The following is a 17,503-nucleotide window of genomic DNA, read 5'->3' as shown; positions in this document are numbered from 1 at the left end:
CTGCCTTCCCCTTTCAGTGCCCAGGTCATTATTACCCCACACCTCTGGATATGATCCATCCCTCACAGTGTGTCATACTGCTGCATCACACACACCAGGAGCTGCCCTCCTGCTAACCCACCCCCAGCTCTCACATGGACCACCTTCTGTTTGGTTTTAATCCTCTACCTCTTTATTCCAGCTGGAGTGTGAAACAACCAGGGACTCAGTGCTGAGTGACTCAGTACTGCCTGCCTTAAGGTTAGTACTTAAATAAACCTTTACTTTCATATTTCACTTTCAAACAGAAGATGAAGCAGTGCTGTCTGTACAGAACTGCACTCATCACATGAATTTTGTAGGTATTTCACTCTTAGGTACTGATGACCTCACTACAGTGCAGAGCCACCTGAAAATGGGTATACAAGGAGGGAAAAAATAAGCTGCTTAAATAAGGTTACATGCAGTGGGGTTTGGTGAAGTAAATACCTCTGGAATTTCCACTCATGTGAGAGTACCATGGTATTTATTCTGTTTGTAAACACAATTAGGAAATAAGTTTATGCAACAAGCAGCGACCGCAGCCTGAGCACTGGACTTAATACAACCATCAACTCTGGATCCAAGAAAGATCCCAAGAAACATGCTTTTCACACAGGTTTCCCATTTCAAAACACAATCTTTTGGGCTGATACCTACTTAGAGTGATTCTGCCCTCACGTCACCAGCCTCAAAACCCACACTGGGCTCCCAACTGGCCCTGCTCCTCCTGCTGACCACTTTGGTGGCTGGGCTGCAACAGCACCTTCCAGGTGAGCCCTCTGGTTCTGCTAAGGCTTGGGGCTACGCTGGGTGCCATTCTTTTAGCAGTGCCATTACGTTAATGTGGGATGTGCTTTGCTGCCACATCTTCAAGATGCAGGCAATAACAGTAACGTGCAATTATTTTTGTTACTACAAGAACAGGAATGAGGTGTACCAGTACGACATGATTCACGCCCATTCCAGCACATAAAGTGGAGTAAGATTTGAATGCATATTCTTTCACCTTTTCACAGTTTGAGCGCAATTTCACTGATTTTTGGAGAACACCCCACTTGCATGCTCCACCCAGAGTGCTTCAGGTCTTTGTAATACAGCACGCAAAAAGGCACTGAGTAGCCAACGCATACTCCACAGAGTGCTCACAATACTTAACAGCCATTCACACTAGTTACAACGTTATTTGCGGCTGCTACCATGTAGCTGCAAGTTTCACAACATCAAGAAATCAACACCCAGAAAGGTGCGGATCAAACCCGCGTCTGAGCACCCAGCTAACCACTGGGGATCAGAAATCCCTGCGTGGATTTCGTTCCCTGGCTCGGTCTAGTCCGAAGCTAAAAAGTCACTGAGTAAACAGCACTTTTAAAAGAAAAGGCACGAACTTCAGTTATCCACAGCAGTGCTAAAAGCTGAGGATTCAGAGGGTATCACTGAACAAGCTTTGTTCCTTTTAACTTAAGAACAGTTCCAGCTCTCCTCAAGGCTCACTGTGACAACAAACACAAAAGTATACGGCACACACTGCTGCTTATTAGAATTTAATGCTTCTTGAACGAAGACAATGCAAAGATTCATCACAATGGATGGGAACCTTGGTGGAAGCAAGAATTCCCACAAATCGTTCAGGAGAACAGCAAGTGAACGGCGTTATAAACAAAAAGGCCCAATCTATCAGTGATGTGTGGCACACTTACAGCGGATGAGCGCGCAGTGTGGTGCAGCCACGCTGGTAGAGAAACAACAAGCAGAGAAACGACGAGCAGCATTCTCTGTTTATAGAGGCACTCAAGCCAAACACACCACATCAGCCTTGAGGATTTTTCTCAGCGACAGCAGCTGAGGAAGTCAGAGAGCGTGGAGGAAAGCTCTGTTTCGCTGTGCCTAACCGACGCACCGGCGAAGGCGGTGGCTTTCAAAGAGCGGCAGCGGGAGTTTATTTCTAAGGCCGTGCCTACAGACAAAAGCGGGGCGAAGCTACAAACCCAAAGCACCCGAGCAGGAGCAGCAGGTGCCCTCGGCTCCGCCCTCAGCACAGCCGGCGGAGCGGCGTGCCGCTGACAGCTGGAGGTGCCCGCAGGTTCGTGTCTGCAGAACCCTGCACGCGTGTGCGACAGAACACGAAGCTGCCCGGCAAAAACCACATCCGTGAGCAGAACGGGCTGCAAAAAGCCTCATGAAAACTCATCCTCGGAAACGCCGAATTGGAGGGATTCCCTCCCCCCCCCCCCCGCGTAGAGAAAGGGCGGGGAGGAGGGAGACGAGCGGGGACCGGCCGAGCCGTGTCCCCCCACCTCACCCCACCCCACCCCCCCGCGCCCCTCTGCCCCTCGGGGCCCCAGGGCCGGGCAGGGCGCTGCCCCCTCCCGCCGTCCCGTCCCCGTCCCCGTCTCTCACCGGCGCGGGTGATGTCGCTGAGGTCGTGGTTGACGGCACTGGCCCGCGGGTAGTCGCGCAGCTTCCTGCCGCTCAGGCTGAGCGTTCCGCTGGCCGCCGCATCTTCCAAAGCTCGGTCCAAGGATCGGCTCCACGAGCCGGGGCCGGCGGGGCCGGCTGGAGGGGGACACGTCGCCGCGCTCCCCATCGGCATCACGGCGGAGCCGCCCTCCGGCGCCGCCAGCGCCGCGGCCGCCATTTCCCCCCCTCTCAGCACAGCCCCAACCGCCCTCCGCCGCCCCGCTCGCGCGCCGCCGCGCAGGCGCAGGAGAGCGCGACGACGGGCAGAGAGCGCATGAGCGGGGCTTGACAGGGGTGCACGCAGCGCGCACGCGTGGCAGCGGCGTTCCCGTGCCGCTCCGTTGCCCGGCAGCCGCCCAACAAACAGCGGAAAGCGGCTGTTCCGGAGCCCCTCGGCGGCAGTAGTTGCGGTGATCCGGCGTGCCACGGCGCGCAGCTGCCCTGCACAACGGCTGCGGAAAGGCTCGAGTTCAGCTGCCGGGGGTGATGGGGCCGTACTGCTCAGCGGGGGGAAAAAAAAGGTATTTCTGAGCAAAGTGGCAAAGTACCGGCTGATGCGGGCTTCCCCGTGGCAACACCAAAGCCAGCCGAGCTTAAAAGGCGTTTGTCACGGACATCTAACAGTGCTGAAGGTGGCAGCCATGCAGCTGCCGTACTGCAGCTGGTCACACGGCACCCAGGTCCCAGGCAGCGCTTTTTCCTCCAGCCCCGCTCACCAGCAGCGGGTCCTGTAACACAGGCACGGGCTGCACAGACTGCATCAGTGAGGCACACGGTGATAAAGCAGGAACCAGTGTGCAGGGAGGTTGAGGTATCCCGTGTGATAACCACCACCAAACCACTGACAGTGCTGCTGAAAGGGACATCCATAACTCACACTTGTAAAGGCAAGCGAGCTCATGCTGCAAGAAGTGATTCAATTCAGGATATGGGCAATGAGTGCACGCCCTCTTCATATTATCTGCTTATTGCTACCTTCCTCATGTTTAACAACAACTTAATCATTTACAACCCCTGAAGGAAGATATCAGAACATCCATATAACCAACACATGGCCCAAGTGGTTACAGCAGGAACAAGGCAGTATGAAACCTTTTACTTTTTATTTGAAAAAAAAAAAATTAACAGCTTCAGAATAGATCAAATAACTTCTTCAAAAGATACCAAAAGGTACAGTGTAAAGCATCTTCTCATTAAATACAAACTGGTATTTTTTTGATGCATTGCATCAATGTTTTGCATCTATGTTGATGCAAAAAGACTTTTTCGTTGCATCCCAGCACATGGAAAATGAATACACTGAAACAGAATGACTGACACCACATTATCTACTCAAATTCTAACAGTGAGAACTTTCAGAAAAAAATCCTACCAAATTAAGAAAAAAACCACCTTAACATCATTACGCTCAGTTTGTTTCTGCTAAGGTATATTTGTCAACATTAAAAGTAAGGGTTGAAGTACTATACAGCATCAAGGATGCGTTCTGACTTTAAAACTGTTGCATGAATGAAAGCTCTTCTACAGACAATGCTTTCCAACATGGAAGTCCCCAGTGAATGCTAGTCAACATCGAATTTGAGATAAAAACACAAGGAAACCAGTTCTGTAACAAGTTCAATGTAAACTCTTCAAGAAGAATAAAAGGAATTAAAACCACTCCAAGCACCATAAACATTTATGGATGCAGCAAGCTGTCCACTCCTTCACCTGGCTGTACCTAAACTGCATTGCTAAAGAACAAGGTTCAGTCCATCAGAGCCTGGGCTGGAAGCAGCTTTATCTGCATGTTCATCCCCAACAAGCACCTCATTTTAGGGATGACACACATATTGGCAACAACTCGTTACCATCCTGCAGATTCAGACACACAAAGCTAAGACTCAAGTGACTACGTGCTCCTGCTTAACACCTCAACTGCACTGGTGGAGCACAGGCTTTCTCCCAGCAACATTTCCCCACCTTCAGCCAGCTTCAAGATGCCTGACCACTGCGCTTTCCATCTCACCTCTCTTTGGTATTGTCATGGTTTTATGATTTTTGTTATATTTCTGATATTCCACATCATAACGTCACATAGTGTGGAATATCAATAATATAACAAAAATCATAAAACCATGACAGGTATATACAAACGAGCATGTTAGATTGCATGCTTCTGGCCACAAAGCAGAGAAAGCCCTCCAGGACAAGGTTTGCGAGATGAGAATCCTGTGCCTGGGAGGGTAAAGAACCCTACCATACCACTGACCTTCTTGTGAACTGTTACATTTAGTCCTATGAAATTACTCAAAAAATGTAAGGTTATTGCCTTTCGTTTGAGGAAAAAACAACTTAAAAATAGTAAGCAACAATTTAAGGAAAAAAAATAAGAGACAAGACATACTCCGTTTGCAGATGATGCCAGTGAAGTCCAGATATTTGTAGTATAAGTTACTTTCATATTTCCCATGCAGTATTCTTCCAAAGTAATCTGGACCACTTTTAAAGGATAAGAGTAGGATAGTCTCCATCCTGATTTAATATTGTGGGTCTCAGCTAACAGCTTTATTTGTGAAAAGGAGGATGCGAAACATTAAGTCTTCAAGAAAGAAAGAAAAAAAATTGAACTTCAAAAGCACAAAGAAGTATAACCAATGCTCCCATGAAAAATGCTGCTACATCACTACTGAAGTATTCATGGACTGAAGCTCTGTGCCAAACTGCAGTCCACAGGAACGTTCGTAGGCAGTCCCTAACACCATAAAATGGTAGTTGTAATGAAACACTGACACAGTCTATAGCAAGGTGTCAAAGGACAGATGCTCAACACTTCTAAACAAAAAGAAAAAGCTTTTAAATTTTGTTTATATATTAATTGCAAGATGAACCAAAATCAGTGTTTGTCAACAGCTGGGCAACAGAATCTTTTCCAACCAGGTCATGATGTCACTTTAGCAGAACAGTTTCCCTGCTTTTCCCTCCTTTGGGGCAGAATGTCCTTTACTATTCAAAGTCGAAGTAACAAAGAGAGCTATTTCTGACACCATCTTAACAAGAAGTCTGGAGGATTTCAGTGACATATGTATTCTCCTGCCCACTTTTATCTCACTTTCTTTGACGGGTGGGACCAGTGCTCATCCATTTGTCAGGTTAGCCCACCGTTACAAAACGGCTTCCTTTGTTCTGAGACAGTGCTGTTCTCTGCTCCTTCAGGATCCCAAAACGTTCATTCAGTGTCATCCCTGTCTGGAAAAATAAGAAAACAAAAGAAGTTTGACTTTGGTTTAGCCCTTCCCTGCATCACTGAAAAAATCAAGAGCTGCCATTTCTTGGAATTCACTCACAGTACACACCATCAAGACTGACAGCCTACTCAGAAAAATGTAAAAAAGTTAAACTGAGGACAGACTGACAAAGGGTACTTTTACAATGTTCACTTTTCCATACAGATTCTATGCAACTTCAACAAATACAGCTGTTTAATCACTACAGTGTATTTTCTTTCCAGTGCTTCCAGTTGAGGCTGTCGAATGAAGTCCAGTCCAAAAGTTCAAGTAACTGTTACAGTGCAGTAGTAGACTATTTTTGGCATATTGCTTGTTCACAGAAGAAACAAATCCAGACCAATGCCCTGACCCCACATAGTTTTCCTGCAGATGGCAGTAAGAAGCTGATCACAGGAACAGCCTCATCTTGTGGTAAAGTTCTCCAGCATCTAACCCTCTGGCAGCCAGTAAGAGTTTCTTCAAGGACAGCATTAAGATTTCTGCATCCAATTACTCATCTTCTTTGAAACAGCAAACATTTTCTCATCTTTCAAGTGATTTTTTTCCTTTTCTTTCTTGTTTTAAATTCTCCTAGGCACACAGTTAAAGTTGTTCTATAACATAGGTATCGTGAATCCCTGCTCATCCCTGAATTGCACACACTGGTTGAATTAAGAAAAGCAGGAACACCAGAAGGGTTTTAGAAACATTTAGCATTTTAAATCCCATTTGAAGCATGTGGGCATTAAAATATAGACTAGAAGAGCAGGAACAGTGAGTTCAGGTACTTGCTTGAAGTTACACAGCAAGTTAGTGGAAGAACTGGAAGTGAAAACAAGAAGTCGTCGCTAGTTCCCACTTTTTATCACCAGTGAGAGTAGGAAGAAAGTGCTTGGCTCACTACATTTGATCTGCATTGAAATTACATCCACACTTAAGGAATGAAAATGCTTTTACCTGCTTTCCAACACTATTGATATCAAACTGCAATGGAACCCCTTTAGGAATCTTCTTCTCTTCAGATTGGTCCCTCTTCATCAGAAATGGGGGCACAGGAGTACGAGTTAATCGCAATTTCTGGGAACTGTGAAAGAAAAGGATTAGACAGGAAGCAGTGAACACGTTTCATGCAGTGAAACCTTACTGCAGATAGAACTATAATTTTTTCTTTTTTAATCAAGCTACTTGATGAAGCTGGCTAAAGAGCTGGAGAGCTCATATTCAAGAAGGCTAAAGTCAAGCAGATCTATGAAAATGAAGTGTTTGTTATCGTTATCAGAAAGCAGGCACCTCAAAAGGAAACAATTCTATCTTTAATGACAAACCCATTATTCATGTTTAATTATTCTCATAAATTTATAAAATAAAAAGTGGTACAGTCCTCTTTCCAGAGAAAAAGCAACTGATGAAAAAGAGAATCAGAAGATTTTTCAAATAAAACACCTTGTGAATCAACAGTAACTTCAGTTTCACACGGACAAATACAGCAACACTTCCTTTAAACACAATTCTCGCAGTGTCATTATTGATCAGGCATAAACAATTACCATCACTCATCAACTAGAGGCACATTCATTTTCATTCAGTCAGGGGAGCAAAATAGCCACAAAACAGCCTGAAATGGAAGAGGCAGACAAGGTGAAAAATCTACCAGTTCACCACTTTTCAACTCCACACATCAGATCAAACCCCTGAACTGGGAGATCCCTTGTGAAACCAGCTGAGACATTACTCAAACACACCTCAGAAATACTCAAAAAAAAGGGACACTCAGAAGTCTTTACAATAAGCAGTCCCTGGAAAGACTGCAAGGAACTTGCTAAATGGCTCAAGAACAATGATTTCAGTTACATTAAGAACACCGGAGAACTATCTTTTAAACTCACATTGGGGTCATGATTGCTCCTGGGTTGTCAATGGACACAGTCAGAATCCCTCCACTTGTGGTAGAAGTTCGCCATCTAGTTTGGAAACACAGAAATCACTTACAAAAACATGACAAATTTCTGTCAGATTATCTCCAAATGCACTTCTAAAGCTCTCACTAAAAAACAATGTGCAAGCTTTAAAAATGTAGGTCAACAAGATGACCACATGCAGCCTACAAGCTTGGTTATCGATTCCTGTACTCACATTATCTAAACTTACTCAGGTGATCTCTAGATCCCATGCTGGCAAGGTGTACTAAAGCTGCAGTACTGACTGGAACGTTCACTTGAAGTCATTCATGCTCCTTGCCACAGGTACAGCCAAGTTAGTTTTTACTAGTTAGTAGTAAATCAAAGAAGTGACACAGTGCAGTTCAGTGGCATATGCTGCTTACTCAGCCTGCTTTGTTACTAACAGCAAAGCTGCAAAGAGCATATCAGGCTGTGAATGATAAGCAGTATTCATGAATGGCAGATACTAGTCTGTTCCTTGGAAGCTATCACCTTCCCACTCAATCCTGCAAGCACCTTATGCAAACAAACTCCTTCTGGTTAAATTGGAAGACAATTGAGGAAACAACTGAGAAAAACAGGGGGAGGATCACTGTCACTCAGTTGAGATGCCTACAGGGGGAAAAAAACAAATAAAAAACAACCAGAAAAACAGAAATTATATATTTTACAAAAGCCAGGAACAGAAATTGGAACTAAACGGAGAACAGTATGGTTACTTGTTTGTTCTTCTGAAGTTTTCCCAACTGAAATACTTACTGACGAGTTCTTTTTACTGTCTGATTACCAAGATCTTCTGTTGGCTGTACTTGGGCTTGCACCTGAAATCACATCAACACATCAATACAGACACTGTATTTGCATTCTTTTTCAACTGCCATTGTAGCAGCTCAAGATAGAGCACTCAAAAAACAGAAGTTGAGACCTGTCTGTCCAAGCAGAGCTTTACTTCTAGAGAGACATAAAAATGTCATCTACTACTGTAAGACATTGGAAGGAAATCACCGTAAGAACACAAAATGTTTTCAACATAATCATTAATAAAATAATCAATAGAGATGGAAACATCTTCGAGAACTACCTCAGCAAACACTTGATCAAGATAACACAAACAATTCCAGGACAGCAAAAGAAACATGGCTAACAACTGATTATATGTTTTCCAAAACACCTCTAAGTTCCACTGCTATTTTAAATGAGTTTGGTTTTGTTTTTCTCCTGATCCTGCCCATAAATCTGCAATTCCCTTCAGTGGAAGACAGCAACTGCCTACAGTTAAAACCACAGCAGACAGAGGATGAGGGCACAAATGAGGACTGCAAACACCACTATCATTCACTGTGCTCTTCCTTTCTATTTTCTTGATTGTAGACAAAATAACTAAGAGATCCTTTGCATTCAGATAAGATAGTCATAAGGTTCTGAAACACTGCTCTATCATTTTGCTGAAGGTAACCGTTGAAAGCTGTGCACTGCATCCTAACACTTTCTTGTAAGAAAAAATGTTAATAGCTTGCAACTGTTCAGAAATGGAGAGGTTCCATACCCTTCAAACAGCTCAGCTACACGAAAATGGGAAGACTCAATGGGCTAAAGAGAAGTACATTGCCCCAGAGGAACATGTGCCTCCTTAACACTTCACTTGAAGTTCCTATTTAGATTTGATTTATTAATATCAGCATTATAGGTCAGCTTAGAATCTGCAGCACAGCACTGTTGTTTTCAGTGATGTTTCACTACCTTCAATCCTCTTCGAAACAGGAAAGTTGCTTGACGAGTGTCTTTCTGTTGATTTAGTTTGTTTCCAATTCTGGCAAAAGCAGATGGCATATTATTCCTGTAATACATAAAAAATGTGGTTATGAACGGCTTCCTAGACAGGTAACATTTGAGAGAGACTGCTAAGAAGGACATCTGCAAAGCTGTTGCCCTGTGATAGAACATTTCAATTGTAATAAGCTTCTCACCTCCTAGGAACAAAACACTCAAAAATGTAAAAATTTCACAGCCTTACAGAATTCTTTAGGTTGAAAAAAACCTTTCAGATCACTAAGTCACCACTGAATCATTTCTATAAGCACCATACCCACACATCTCATAGATGTTGGACTGAGAGCCATGGTTTAGTGGAGATACACTCATGGTAGGAAGATGGTTGGAATGGAAGACCTTGGATATGTTTTCCAATCTTAGTAACTCTATATAGTATCACCAGGAATCCTCCATTCCTAGTTATTAATACTGCTTTACTTTGCTTGATGTCCTCCAGCACTTTAAATTTTGCTATTCAGATAAAAAAAAGAAAAAAGCTGTGTTGATAACTGTAAACAAAGCTGTGTTTACAGTTTCCACAACAGTCACACAGTGAAGATTTCCACTGCAGAAAACAGTTTAGTTGCAGTCTGTAGCAGATATAAATCAATTTTGGCTCAAATAAAATATGCAATAGCTCCCATGAAACTGAAGATGGCACCAGCTTCTACAAAATAGACATTATTTACAATGTTTGCTCAGTTGTGGTTGTCATTTTTAAGCAACAAAAATCCACAGAAGCTGCCTTCACACAGGCTGCCTGTGATGTAAATGAAAGTAAAATCCCAGGTCCCCACAACTGCAGGTAATTCCCAAGTATTCTACCTGGCAATAAATATCTTTTCTATCATGAACATCTCACACAGTTTCCAGCTCTGCTAAACATCATACACGTTATCAACAGCCTCAACTGTATTACTACTGTCAGTCACAATCATCTTCTCTTGGCCTCAGCTTTGCCACAGAGAAGACTCGTTATGGAAAGCTGTTAAGAAGAATTAGGAAAGCAGACATGGTATTTTACCTTCTGCTTAGTGGGGCAGGCCTCCTGAGGACTGGAATTTTTCTCTGCATTTCAGTTTGCCTCCGCAAGTTTGGTTTCTTTTTCAGAACTGGATAATTCCGTTGCGTGTTCTTAAAAATAAGAACATAAAAAGCAATGGGTATATGAAACTAATATATTAACAATTTAGTTAATAAACTGTAACATGCATAGCATAACTATATGTGCTTAAACTACCTGTTGAGTATCAGATGAAAAAGACTGAATTCTGTTGTGTACTGCTCCACATTGAGTTCATCCACAAAGCCTAAAACCTCTACTGTTTCCAACTTTGTCTGACATCATAGTAATTGAGACTTCAATTCTTGTTTACAAACTACACATAGAACACACTTTGCTATGCCTGCCTTTCAAAATACACCATAATTTTTGAAATGCCACCTACACTTTTAAGTTACACATTCCCCTCTTTATCAGGCAAAAAATAAAGTAAAAAGCACCACTTATCAGTTACTTTTATTTTACCTCCCTATCTAACTGACAAAATACAGCCTCCACATACCTTTACTACTGTTATTCTTCACAAATCCAAAAGCAATCCCTGTTCTACAAAACCAGACTACGTGGAGTAAGTAACAAAGCACTGGAGGAATGCAGAACAGGAAGCAAACAGAAGTATTTTGCAGAACTCTTTTTTTTTTTTTTTTTTTTTACAACAGGCACACACTCAACACTTGCATACCTGTGGGTTCACTGGTATCTAGCAAAGTGACATAAACAACAAGAAATTCTAATAAAGGAGCTTTTCTTGTAAAAGCACAGCAACTACCAGCACACTTGCACAGAACATCTATCCACACTTGAATTTTCATGCCTTGCAATCTAATTAAGTGTTCAAAAGCTTTCAGACTTTGTGATTAACCAACCCCTTCAAAACAAACACCGACTTGCCAAGACACCCCTGATTTCACAAAACATCGTACCAGATGCCTGCACAGTACAGAACAAGCATTTCAATAGCCTACGTGTTCCACTTCTAAATTGTTCTTACTTGCAGAGTTAGGGTTACACCTAATGCAGTTACATGAACCATTGCAAATGCATTAATTACCTTCTCACTGAGTGGCTGTCTGTTCAGAGGACTAATTCCTTTGTGTGAACCCATTGCCTTTTTGGCTGCCAAGCCAGTTATAACTCCATAAGGACGCTTCTTCCCTACAATCTTTTTTCTTTGTCCCAAATGATTTTTACTGTAACCTGGAAAAAAAAAACCCACAACAGTGAGGAGTTCAAAAATTTGTATTGAAACAATAATTTTGTGTTAAGATAACATGCAGGCAGGGCAAGCTTTTCAGAGCACACTTCTGGAGCAGGAGCTGTCACTATATCTGAAGTGACCAGTTATTTGTTTCTGTAAGTTTGGATCTAAACCTAGACAGCAATTTATTGTTACAGCTTCTCACATAAATCTTCATTTTACTCTCCCTCACTGTATTATTTATGTTCAAAATTTGCTATGTAGCACATCTGCAGGAATAACTAAGAGTCTTTCCAGCACAGAACGCTACCAAATACCCTTCATCAAGTGCTGAACAACACAAAACCAAAACAAGTTAATTCAGCTCCTTGTCCATTCAGCAAATTTGATTAATAAAGAAAATGAGGGGGATGGGTAAGAAACAACTTCCAAGTTTATTTATGTAGATCAGTTGTTCCCAAGTCAAGTCTTAAAAAAAAGGAACATAGCAAATAGCCCTCAAAACCATATTAAACAGTATACAAATTACAACCTGTTTGAAATGTTTTCAATTAGAAGTCCGTGTGGCAGTCTGGAAAAGACTGAGAAATGACAGCAGTCTTTCATATAAAAGGCTTGCGAGGCTGAGGTCTGCAGAATAAACATCTCAAGTCTCCAGTTACAAGGGTTTGGTTAACCCTGTCTGGAGCCATTTAGCTTCATTCTATGTTAACAGACAGTGCACTGGTTTTACCCTGAAATCAACCCCTCTAGAACTTCAGACTGGAAAATACATTTAAGACTGAGAAGATAGCTATACAGCAACAGACACACCTAAACTTGACGTATGTGATGTTATGGTATTAATAAATACATTTTTACTTCTTGACTAAATAGGAGCTACCATAAGAAGTAAAGCCATTGATCAGAACATAGCTTGGACAAATTTCATCTTGAGAAAATGATATGTAACCACACTGTGGGCAGTTAGCAAACATTTCCCTACAAATAGAAGGGCTGAAAAACAGAATTATTTAAGCTGGAAGGGACCTCACAAGCTCCCTGGACCAAGCTCTGCTCCATGAAATGACAACTTCAAAGTTAGCTCAGGCTGCACAGGGTTTTGTGTGGTTGCATTCTATGTATCACCAAGGACAACTTTTATTCAAACGAACAATGTTCTGCTCTCTGTTTCTTCCCACTGAAGTTGAAAAGAGTTCCAAGCTCCAGTTCCTTGCTTCCTGCCAGAGAGTTTGGCAGTCACTTTTAAAACCAGAGGGAACTGAATGCCACTGAGCTTTTGTGGTTTCTGTAGCTGTCCACAAACAACAAAGGATTTGCCACTTAGCAGAACAACCTCAATGGCAATGGAGCAGCAGTAAATCTGCTTACCAGTTACAAGAAATAACTCAAATGCTCAGAAGAACTGTTTAATGAGACCTTCTGCTCAAAAACAGTACAAGAGAGATTTGCTTCAATTGAAGGAAATGGTATATAGCTGTACAGAAGTGAACAGTAACTTATTCACAATGTTTCGACATATGAAGATAACAACTTGGCTGAAAACTTGCCTTTTTTCCTAGAATAAAAGCAGAAAAAGAGGGAAAGCTCACAGATTAAAGTAACTGCCAAGGCAGCTGTACTCAGAATTTTGTATCTGAAGCTCATGTTCTCCCTAAAACTCTAAATTGTGGTATTTTCTTCTTTTGTGCCCTTTAGATCATGAGCAATTGCATTTGACAGCTGTGGTTGTTAACAGAAGCCTATGTTTGATAGTCCACCACTTCAATTCACTCTGTCAGCCCCACAAATATTCTTACACTTGGCCTGACTGTTGTAAAATACTTTCCCATACTTCCAAGAATTTACCAAAGATGCACAGTTTAAGTAACACTGTCCTGTCTGAAAAACAAAACTCCTCTGGAGCCCTCAGTTATGTGACATTCCAGAGGCTCTGAGACATTTTGGTTGAAGTTGTTGAATATGAACTGCTGCTACAACAAACATTAATCAGAGAGGACAAAAATGAGGATTACTGTGCATGCATGCACCAGTCTGATGTGCATTTGTTTTAAAACAATGCAACTAAGCAAGAAATTGCATGCCCTAACTTAAACACTTCATTAGCTGAGGAGATGACTTTCTGCATACAGCATCATGCGGTGCTAAAAAGATACTTTGCAAAACTCAACATAAGAAAAAGCTTTATTTCTAGCAGATGACAGTCATGTATTAGACACATGGGAATCATTTTCAGAATGACTCCTGTTTATTGAAAGAACTGCAAGATATTCAGCAAATCTCCAGTAAAGCTGTTTTGTGCACTCCTCCCCTCTTTATTCCTTGCCTATGTGATTCTTTCCCTGCTGTTGTAATCCACTGTAAAAACACAGGGTGAACAAGGCTGATGTGGTACTTCCCTTGCATAGTCTTAACAAGAAAAGCAGACTCAGACACCCTTCACAATCCATCTGTAAATCCCAGAGGCAGTGCTGCAGACTGCAGTTACAGCTATTTTTGTGATTTCTAGCATAAGAATTCTACCCAGTATATGTAAACATGCTGTCTCTGTCATAGAGCTCTAAGGTTTGGCAAGGCTTCTGCATTTCCTGATGCATGGGCTTTAGTGCAAGCATTTTCTACCCATCTCTGAAGGGAGACAAAATATCAACACAGTTCCTGAAGCTATACACGTATATCAGAAGGCAAGCAGATCCTTCCTTTAACTGACAGTGTCCATCAAGTGCCTAAGCTCCACATTCCAAATATGTCACGTCATATTCGATGCACCCACCTTTCTGTTGTTGGATGCCCCACTTGGAGCCTGACGTCCTGAATTGCCGAGTTTGATTCTGCTGAAGTCCTCTTTTCATTTTGGGGGAATACTGCTTTCTTTCTTCTTTCTTGTTCAGTTTAATTATATCATCTGTAAAAAAAAAAAAGAAGGAAAAAAGATAGATTTGACATATTTCAGACACATTCTAAACCTAAAGAAAAAGCTCAAGCAGATTAGAGTCACATGAAACAAACTGGTTAACCTTATCAAACCAGCACATACAAGTTAAGGTTCCAGAAATATTACCTCTGCAAAACATCCAGCCCCTGTTAGTCTTGCAGTATCTCCTTCCCCTACTACTTTATGTAATAAGCAGTTGCATACATTCAGAACATCCATGGTACTTCTAAGATAGTGGTATTTATTCAAACACCACATTTTAATCAAATAACTCTGCTTTTATATGCCATTAAAAAAAAGATAATCTTGTCTCATTCTCACTTTCTAATTTCGTCTATTCAAGCCTCAGCACTTTCATCCCATGTTACTTAACAAAAATCATAGAAAGAAAACTGAGGCTATCTTCACAAATTCAGACGTTCAGATGATGGAGAAAAATATCTGCAATCCAATCATCTTATTATTTCAGGAAACAATGTTGAACAATTTACTAATAGGTTTAAGAATACGTGCAAGATAAACTCATGAAAAGCTGACAGGTTTGTCAACAGCAAATCACGTCACAGCAGCCCAATTCACCCACTGATCAGGTGAGCTGGCTCAGGAGAAGGGAGCCAAGGAACCAGATGCTTTGTATCCCAATGAAGAAAAGTTTAGAGAAAATCAAATTATTGTGCTGCAAAAATGAATGAAAATCTGGAAAGAAAAATCTGCTAGGAAGGAAACTAATGCCACTCCAAAGTTTTACACAGCTCAAAAATAGCTAAAACTGTCCATGCCAACAGCATTACTCAATCAGTAGCCCTGCTTGAACTTCATACAGTAATAACGTGGTGCTGAGCCAGACATGACTTCCCAACACTTCCGAGTAGAACGTGTACTTCTTCATATCATTTAACTCCACCCTGATGTACCTGTGATAAACCACCACACTCAGTGAGCACCGCTTCACAGTGCACTTGCTTCACAGCTCATCTGCTCCAACTTAACTCCCGTTTTTCAGGAGACAGTTAATTGTTGGTGCACATGCTTGAAAGCTTCTTAAACAAAAGAACTTTTCTGCTATTTTCTTATTCGGAGAAATGAAGCATATCTGGGACATCATGCATTTGTTAGCTAAGACAGACCAAAGCATTCTCCTATTTTGTTTGAGATCAGAGATTAAAATTACATGTGAAACAGCAGAATGTAGGAATGTTATCAAACTGCAAGCTGTGCCTCAGAGCACATAATACACCAGCAATAAAAAGTTTAATATGTTAGTATAAGAGAAAACTCCCAACATGAAGATCTAGATCTCAAGGTTCCCTAGATTAGCATTCTGTCAGCTTTTGATACTGTGACAAATGTGGGATTGCATCTTTGCCTCCAGCAGACAATAAAACTGCAACTCAGGGGCAGTAGGTGCAGATGAAGCTGTTCTCATGCCCTGCAATTGAGCAAGTCAAGGGACACAGCCACCCAGAAGAGTTTCTTAAACAAAATGTCACCATGACACCACAACAATTCTCTGCCATCTGTTGTCAGTCAACATCCAGAACACATAGCAGTGATAAATTCAGAAGTCAACTTGGCCAAATAAGAAAACTTTATGAAAATAGCTAACCACTGAGAACCGGTGGCATTATTCCTAGTAACCTTGCTTGGAAACAAAGCATGCTACTCTATAAGGAGATTTACAGAAATGCTTTAATGGTACTCCATGTTCAGAAGTCGTCATCTCCCTCACTGGAACAAAGAGCAGCAGTGGATTATCCATTAAGGTAATACATATATACATCCTCTTATAGTCAGGCGACCCACAAAGACCAAGACTTCTGTTGCACGGTTTCACTCTTGAAAGCAGACCTCCTCCCAGTTCCTACATAACATTCTGTGCTCACGCTGAGGAGCGGCCTCAGAGCTCAGAACAGCGTTTTGCGGAATATAACCGGACTGAAAGAGGTACTGCAGGAACGCACCACACGTACCCCCAGCTCAACACGGAGGGTCGGAGCAGCTCCGGCCCCGAGGCGCAGCTCGGCCACCTCACACAGCACGGCAGCCGGGCTGTGGGACACACCCACGGGAGGGCAAGGAGTGAGGGTCACGGGAAACGCTTTATCCATCTGATAAAACACCTCCAGAGTAAACGCGGCAGGTTACCAGCTCCAAACGCCGACAGGAAGCGGGGCGCGGCCCGCTCACCCCGCCGGGCGCGGCCTGTCCCTGCCGCGTCCGTCCCGCCCCCCACACCGAGCGCTCGGAGCAGCCCCATCCCAAAGCGCTTCCCCCGCTCACCCAGGGACATGTCAATCTTCTCCAGGCTGTCGCTGCTGCCGCCCCGGGTCCCCGCCGCGGCCGAGGAGCCGGAAAGCAGCGTCGCGGCCCCGAACCCGCTCATGGCTGCGAGCAGGACGACCGCCGCCGCCTCCCGAGACCGCCCCGACCGACAGTGAGCCGGCCGTGCGCATGCGCCGTGTGCGACGGCGCAGGCGCCGCAGCCCTCCTCCCAGCGCCGTCACCTCAGGCGCGCCCCCGCCTTACGTCGCATGCGTGGAAACCACTCCTCAGCCGCGAGAGCAGACGTCTGCGCCGGGAGGCGCTGCCTCTTTCCACCCCTCCCGCGCGGTGATTGGCACGACGCCCCCTGGCGGCCGGGAGGAGCAGGTACAGCGGGGCGGGGGGCGCGGGAGGGAGCGGCTGCGGCCCCCAATGGCGGGCCTGCCGCAGCATGACGAGCCGGACCCGCCGGCGGTGATGGCAAAGCCTTTTATTTTGCTTGTGTATTTCCATCCCTCGGCAACGCTTGCGTTGTTGAGGGGTCAGCCTACTGCTCACTCAGCAAGA

At 43.4% G+C, this 17,503-nt stretch overlaps 2 protein-coding genes across 13 annotated transcripts in view; both read right to left on the bottom strand.

Annotated features, from left to right (window-relative positions):
• The window catches only part of LRCH3 (leucine rich repeats and calponin homology domain containing 3), a 47,195-nt gene extending 44,537 nt beyond the window's left edge, over positions 1-2,658 (bottom strand). For all 9 annotated transcript variants that reach the window (XM_065748009.1, XM_065748010.1, XM_065748003.1 and 6 more), the window contains exon 1: positions 2,419-2,658. In XM_065748009.1, the coding sequence (XP_065604081.1) occupies positions 2,419-2,656 (238 nt within the window). In that variant the 5' untranslated portion in view covers positions 2,657-2,658. The remainder of the gene's footprint in view (positions 1-2,418) is intronic.
• A 1,949-nt stretch (positions 2,659-4,607) lies between these two features.
• Positions 4,608-17,082, bottom strand: FYTTD1 (forty-two-three domain containing 1). Of its 4 annotated transcripts, none has more exons than XM_065748119.1 (9): positions 16,955-17,082; positions 14,513-14,644; positions 11,593-11,738; positions 10,503-10,612; positions 9,407-9,503; positions 8,426-8,487; positions 7,613-7,687; positions 6,684-6,810; positions 4,608-5,706 (listed from the first exon to the last, which is right to left on the bottom strand). In XM_065748119.1, exons 1-9 carry the CDS (start codon positions 17,055-17,057, stop codon positions 5,611-5,613), a joined length of 948 nt encoding a protein of 315 aa, XP_065604191.1. In that variant the 5' UTR covers positions 17,058-17,082; the 3' UTR covers positions 4,608-5,610. The 4 variants fall into 4 exon arrangements, 3 of the variants coding, with proteins under 3 accessions (XP_065604191.1, XP_065604193.1, XP_065604192.1); XR_010622911.1 differs by lacking the exon at positions 4,608-5,706 and adding an exon at positions 7,170-7,341 and having other exon boundaries at positions 6,724-6,810; XM_065748121.1 differs by lacking the exon at positions 4,608-5,706 and adding an exon at positions 7,274-7,341 and having other exon boundaries at positions 6,729-6,810.
• Positions 17,083-17,503: the final 421 nt, after the last annotated feature.

The sequence above is a fragment of the Cyrtonyx montezumae genome, unplaced genomic scaffold (assembly GCF_038088225.1).
Source record: "Cyrtonyx montezumae isolate F1298 unplaced genomic scaffold, pur_monq_1.0 scaffold_5, whole genome shotgun sequence".
NCBI classification, from domain to species: Eukaryota; Metazoa; Chordata; class Aves; order Galliformes; family Odontophoridae; genus Cyrtonyx; species Cyrtonyx montezumae.
This window is presented reverse-complemented; position numbering and strand designations above follow the sequence as displayed.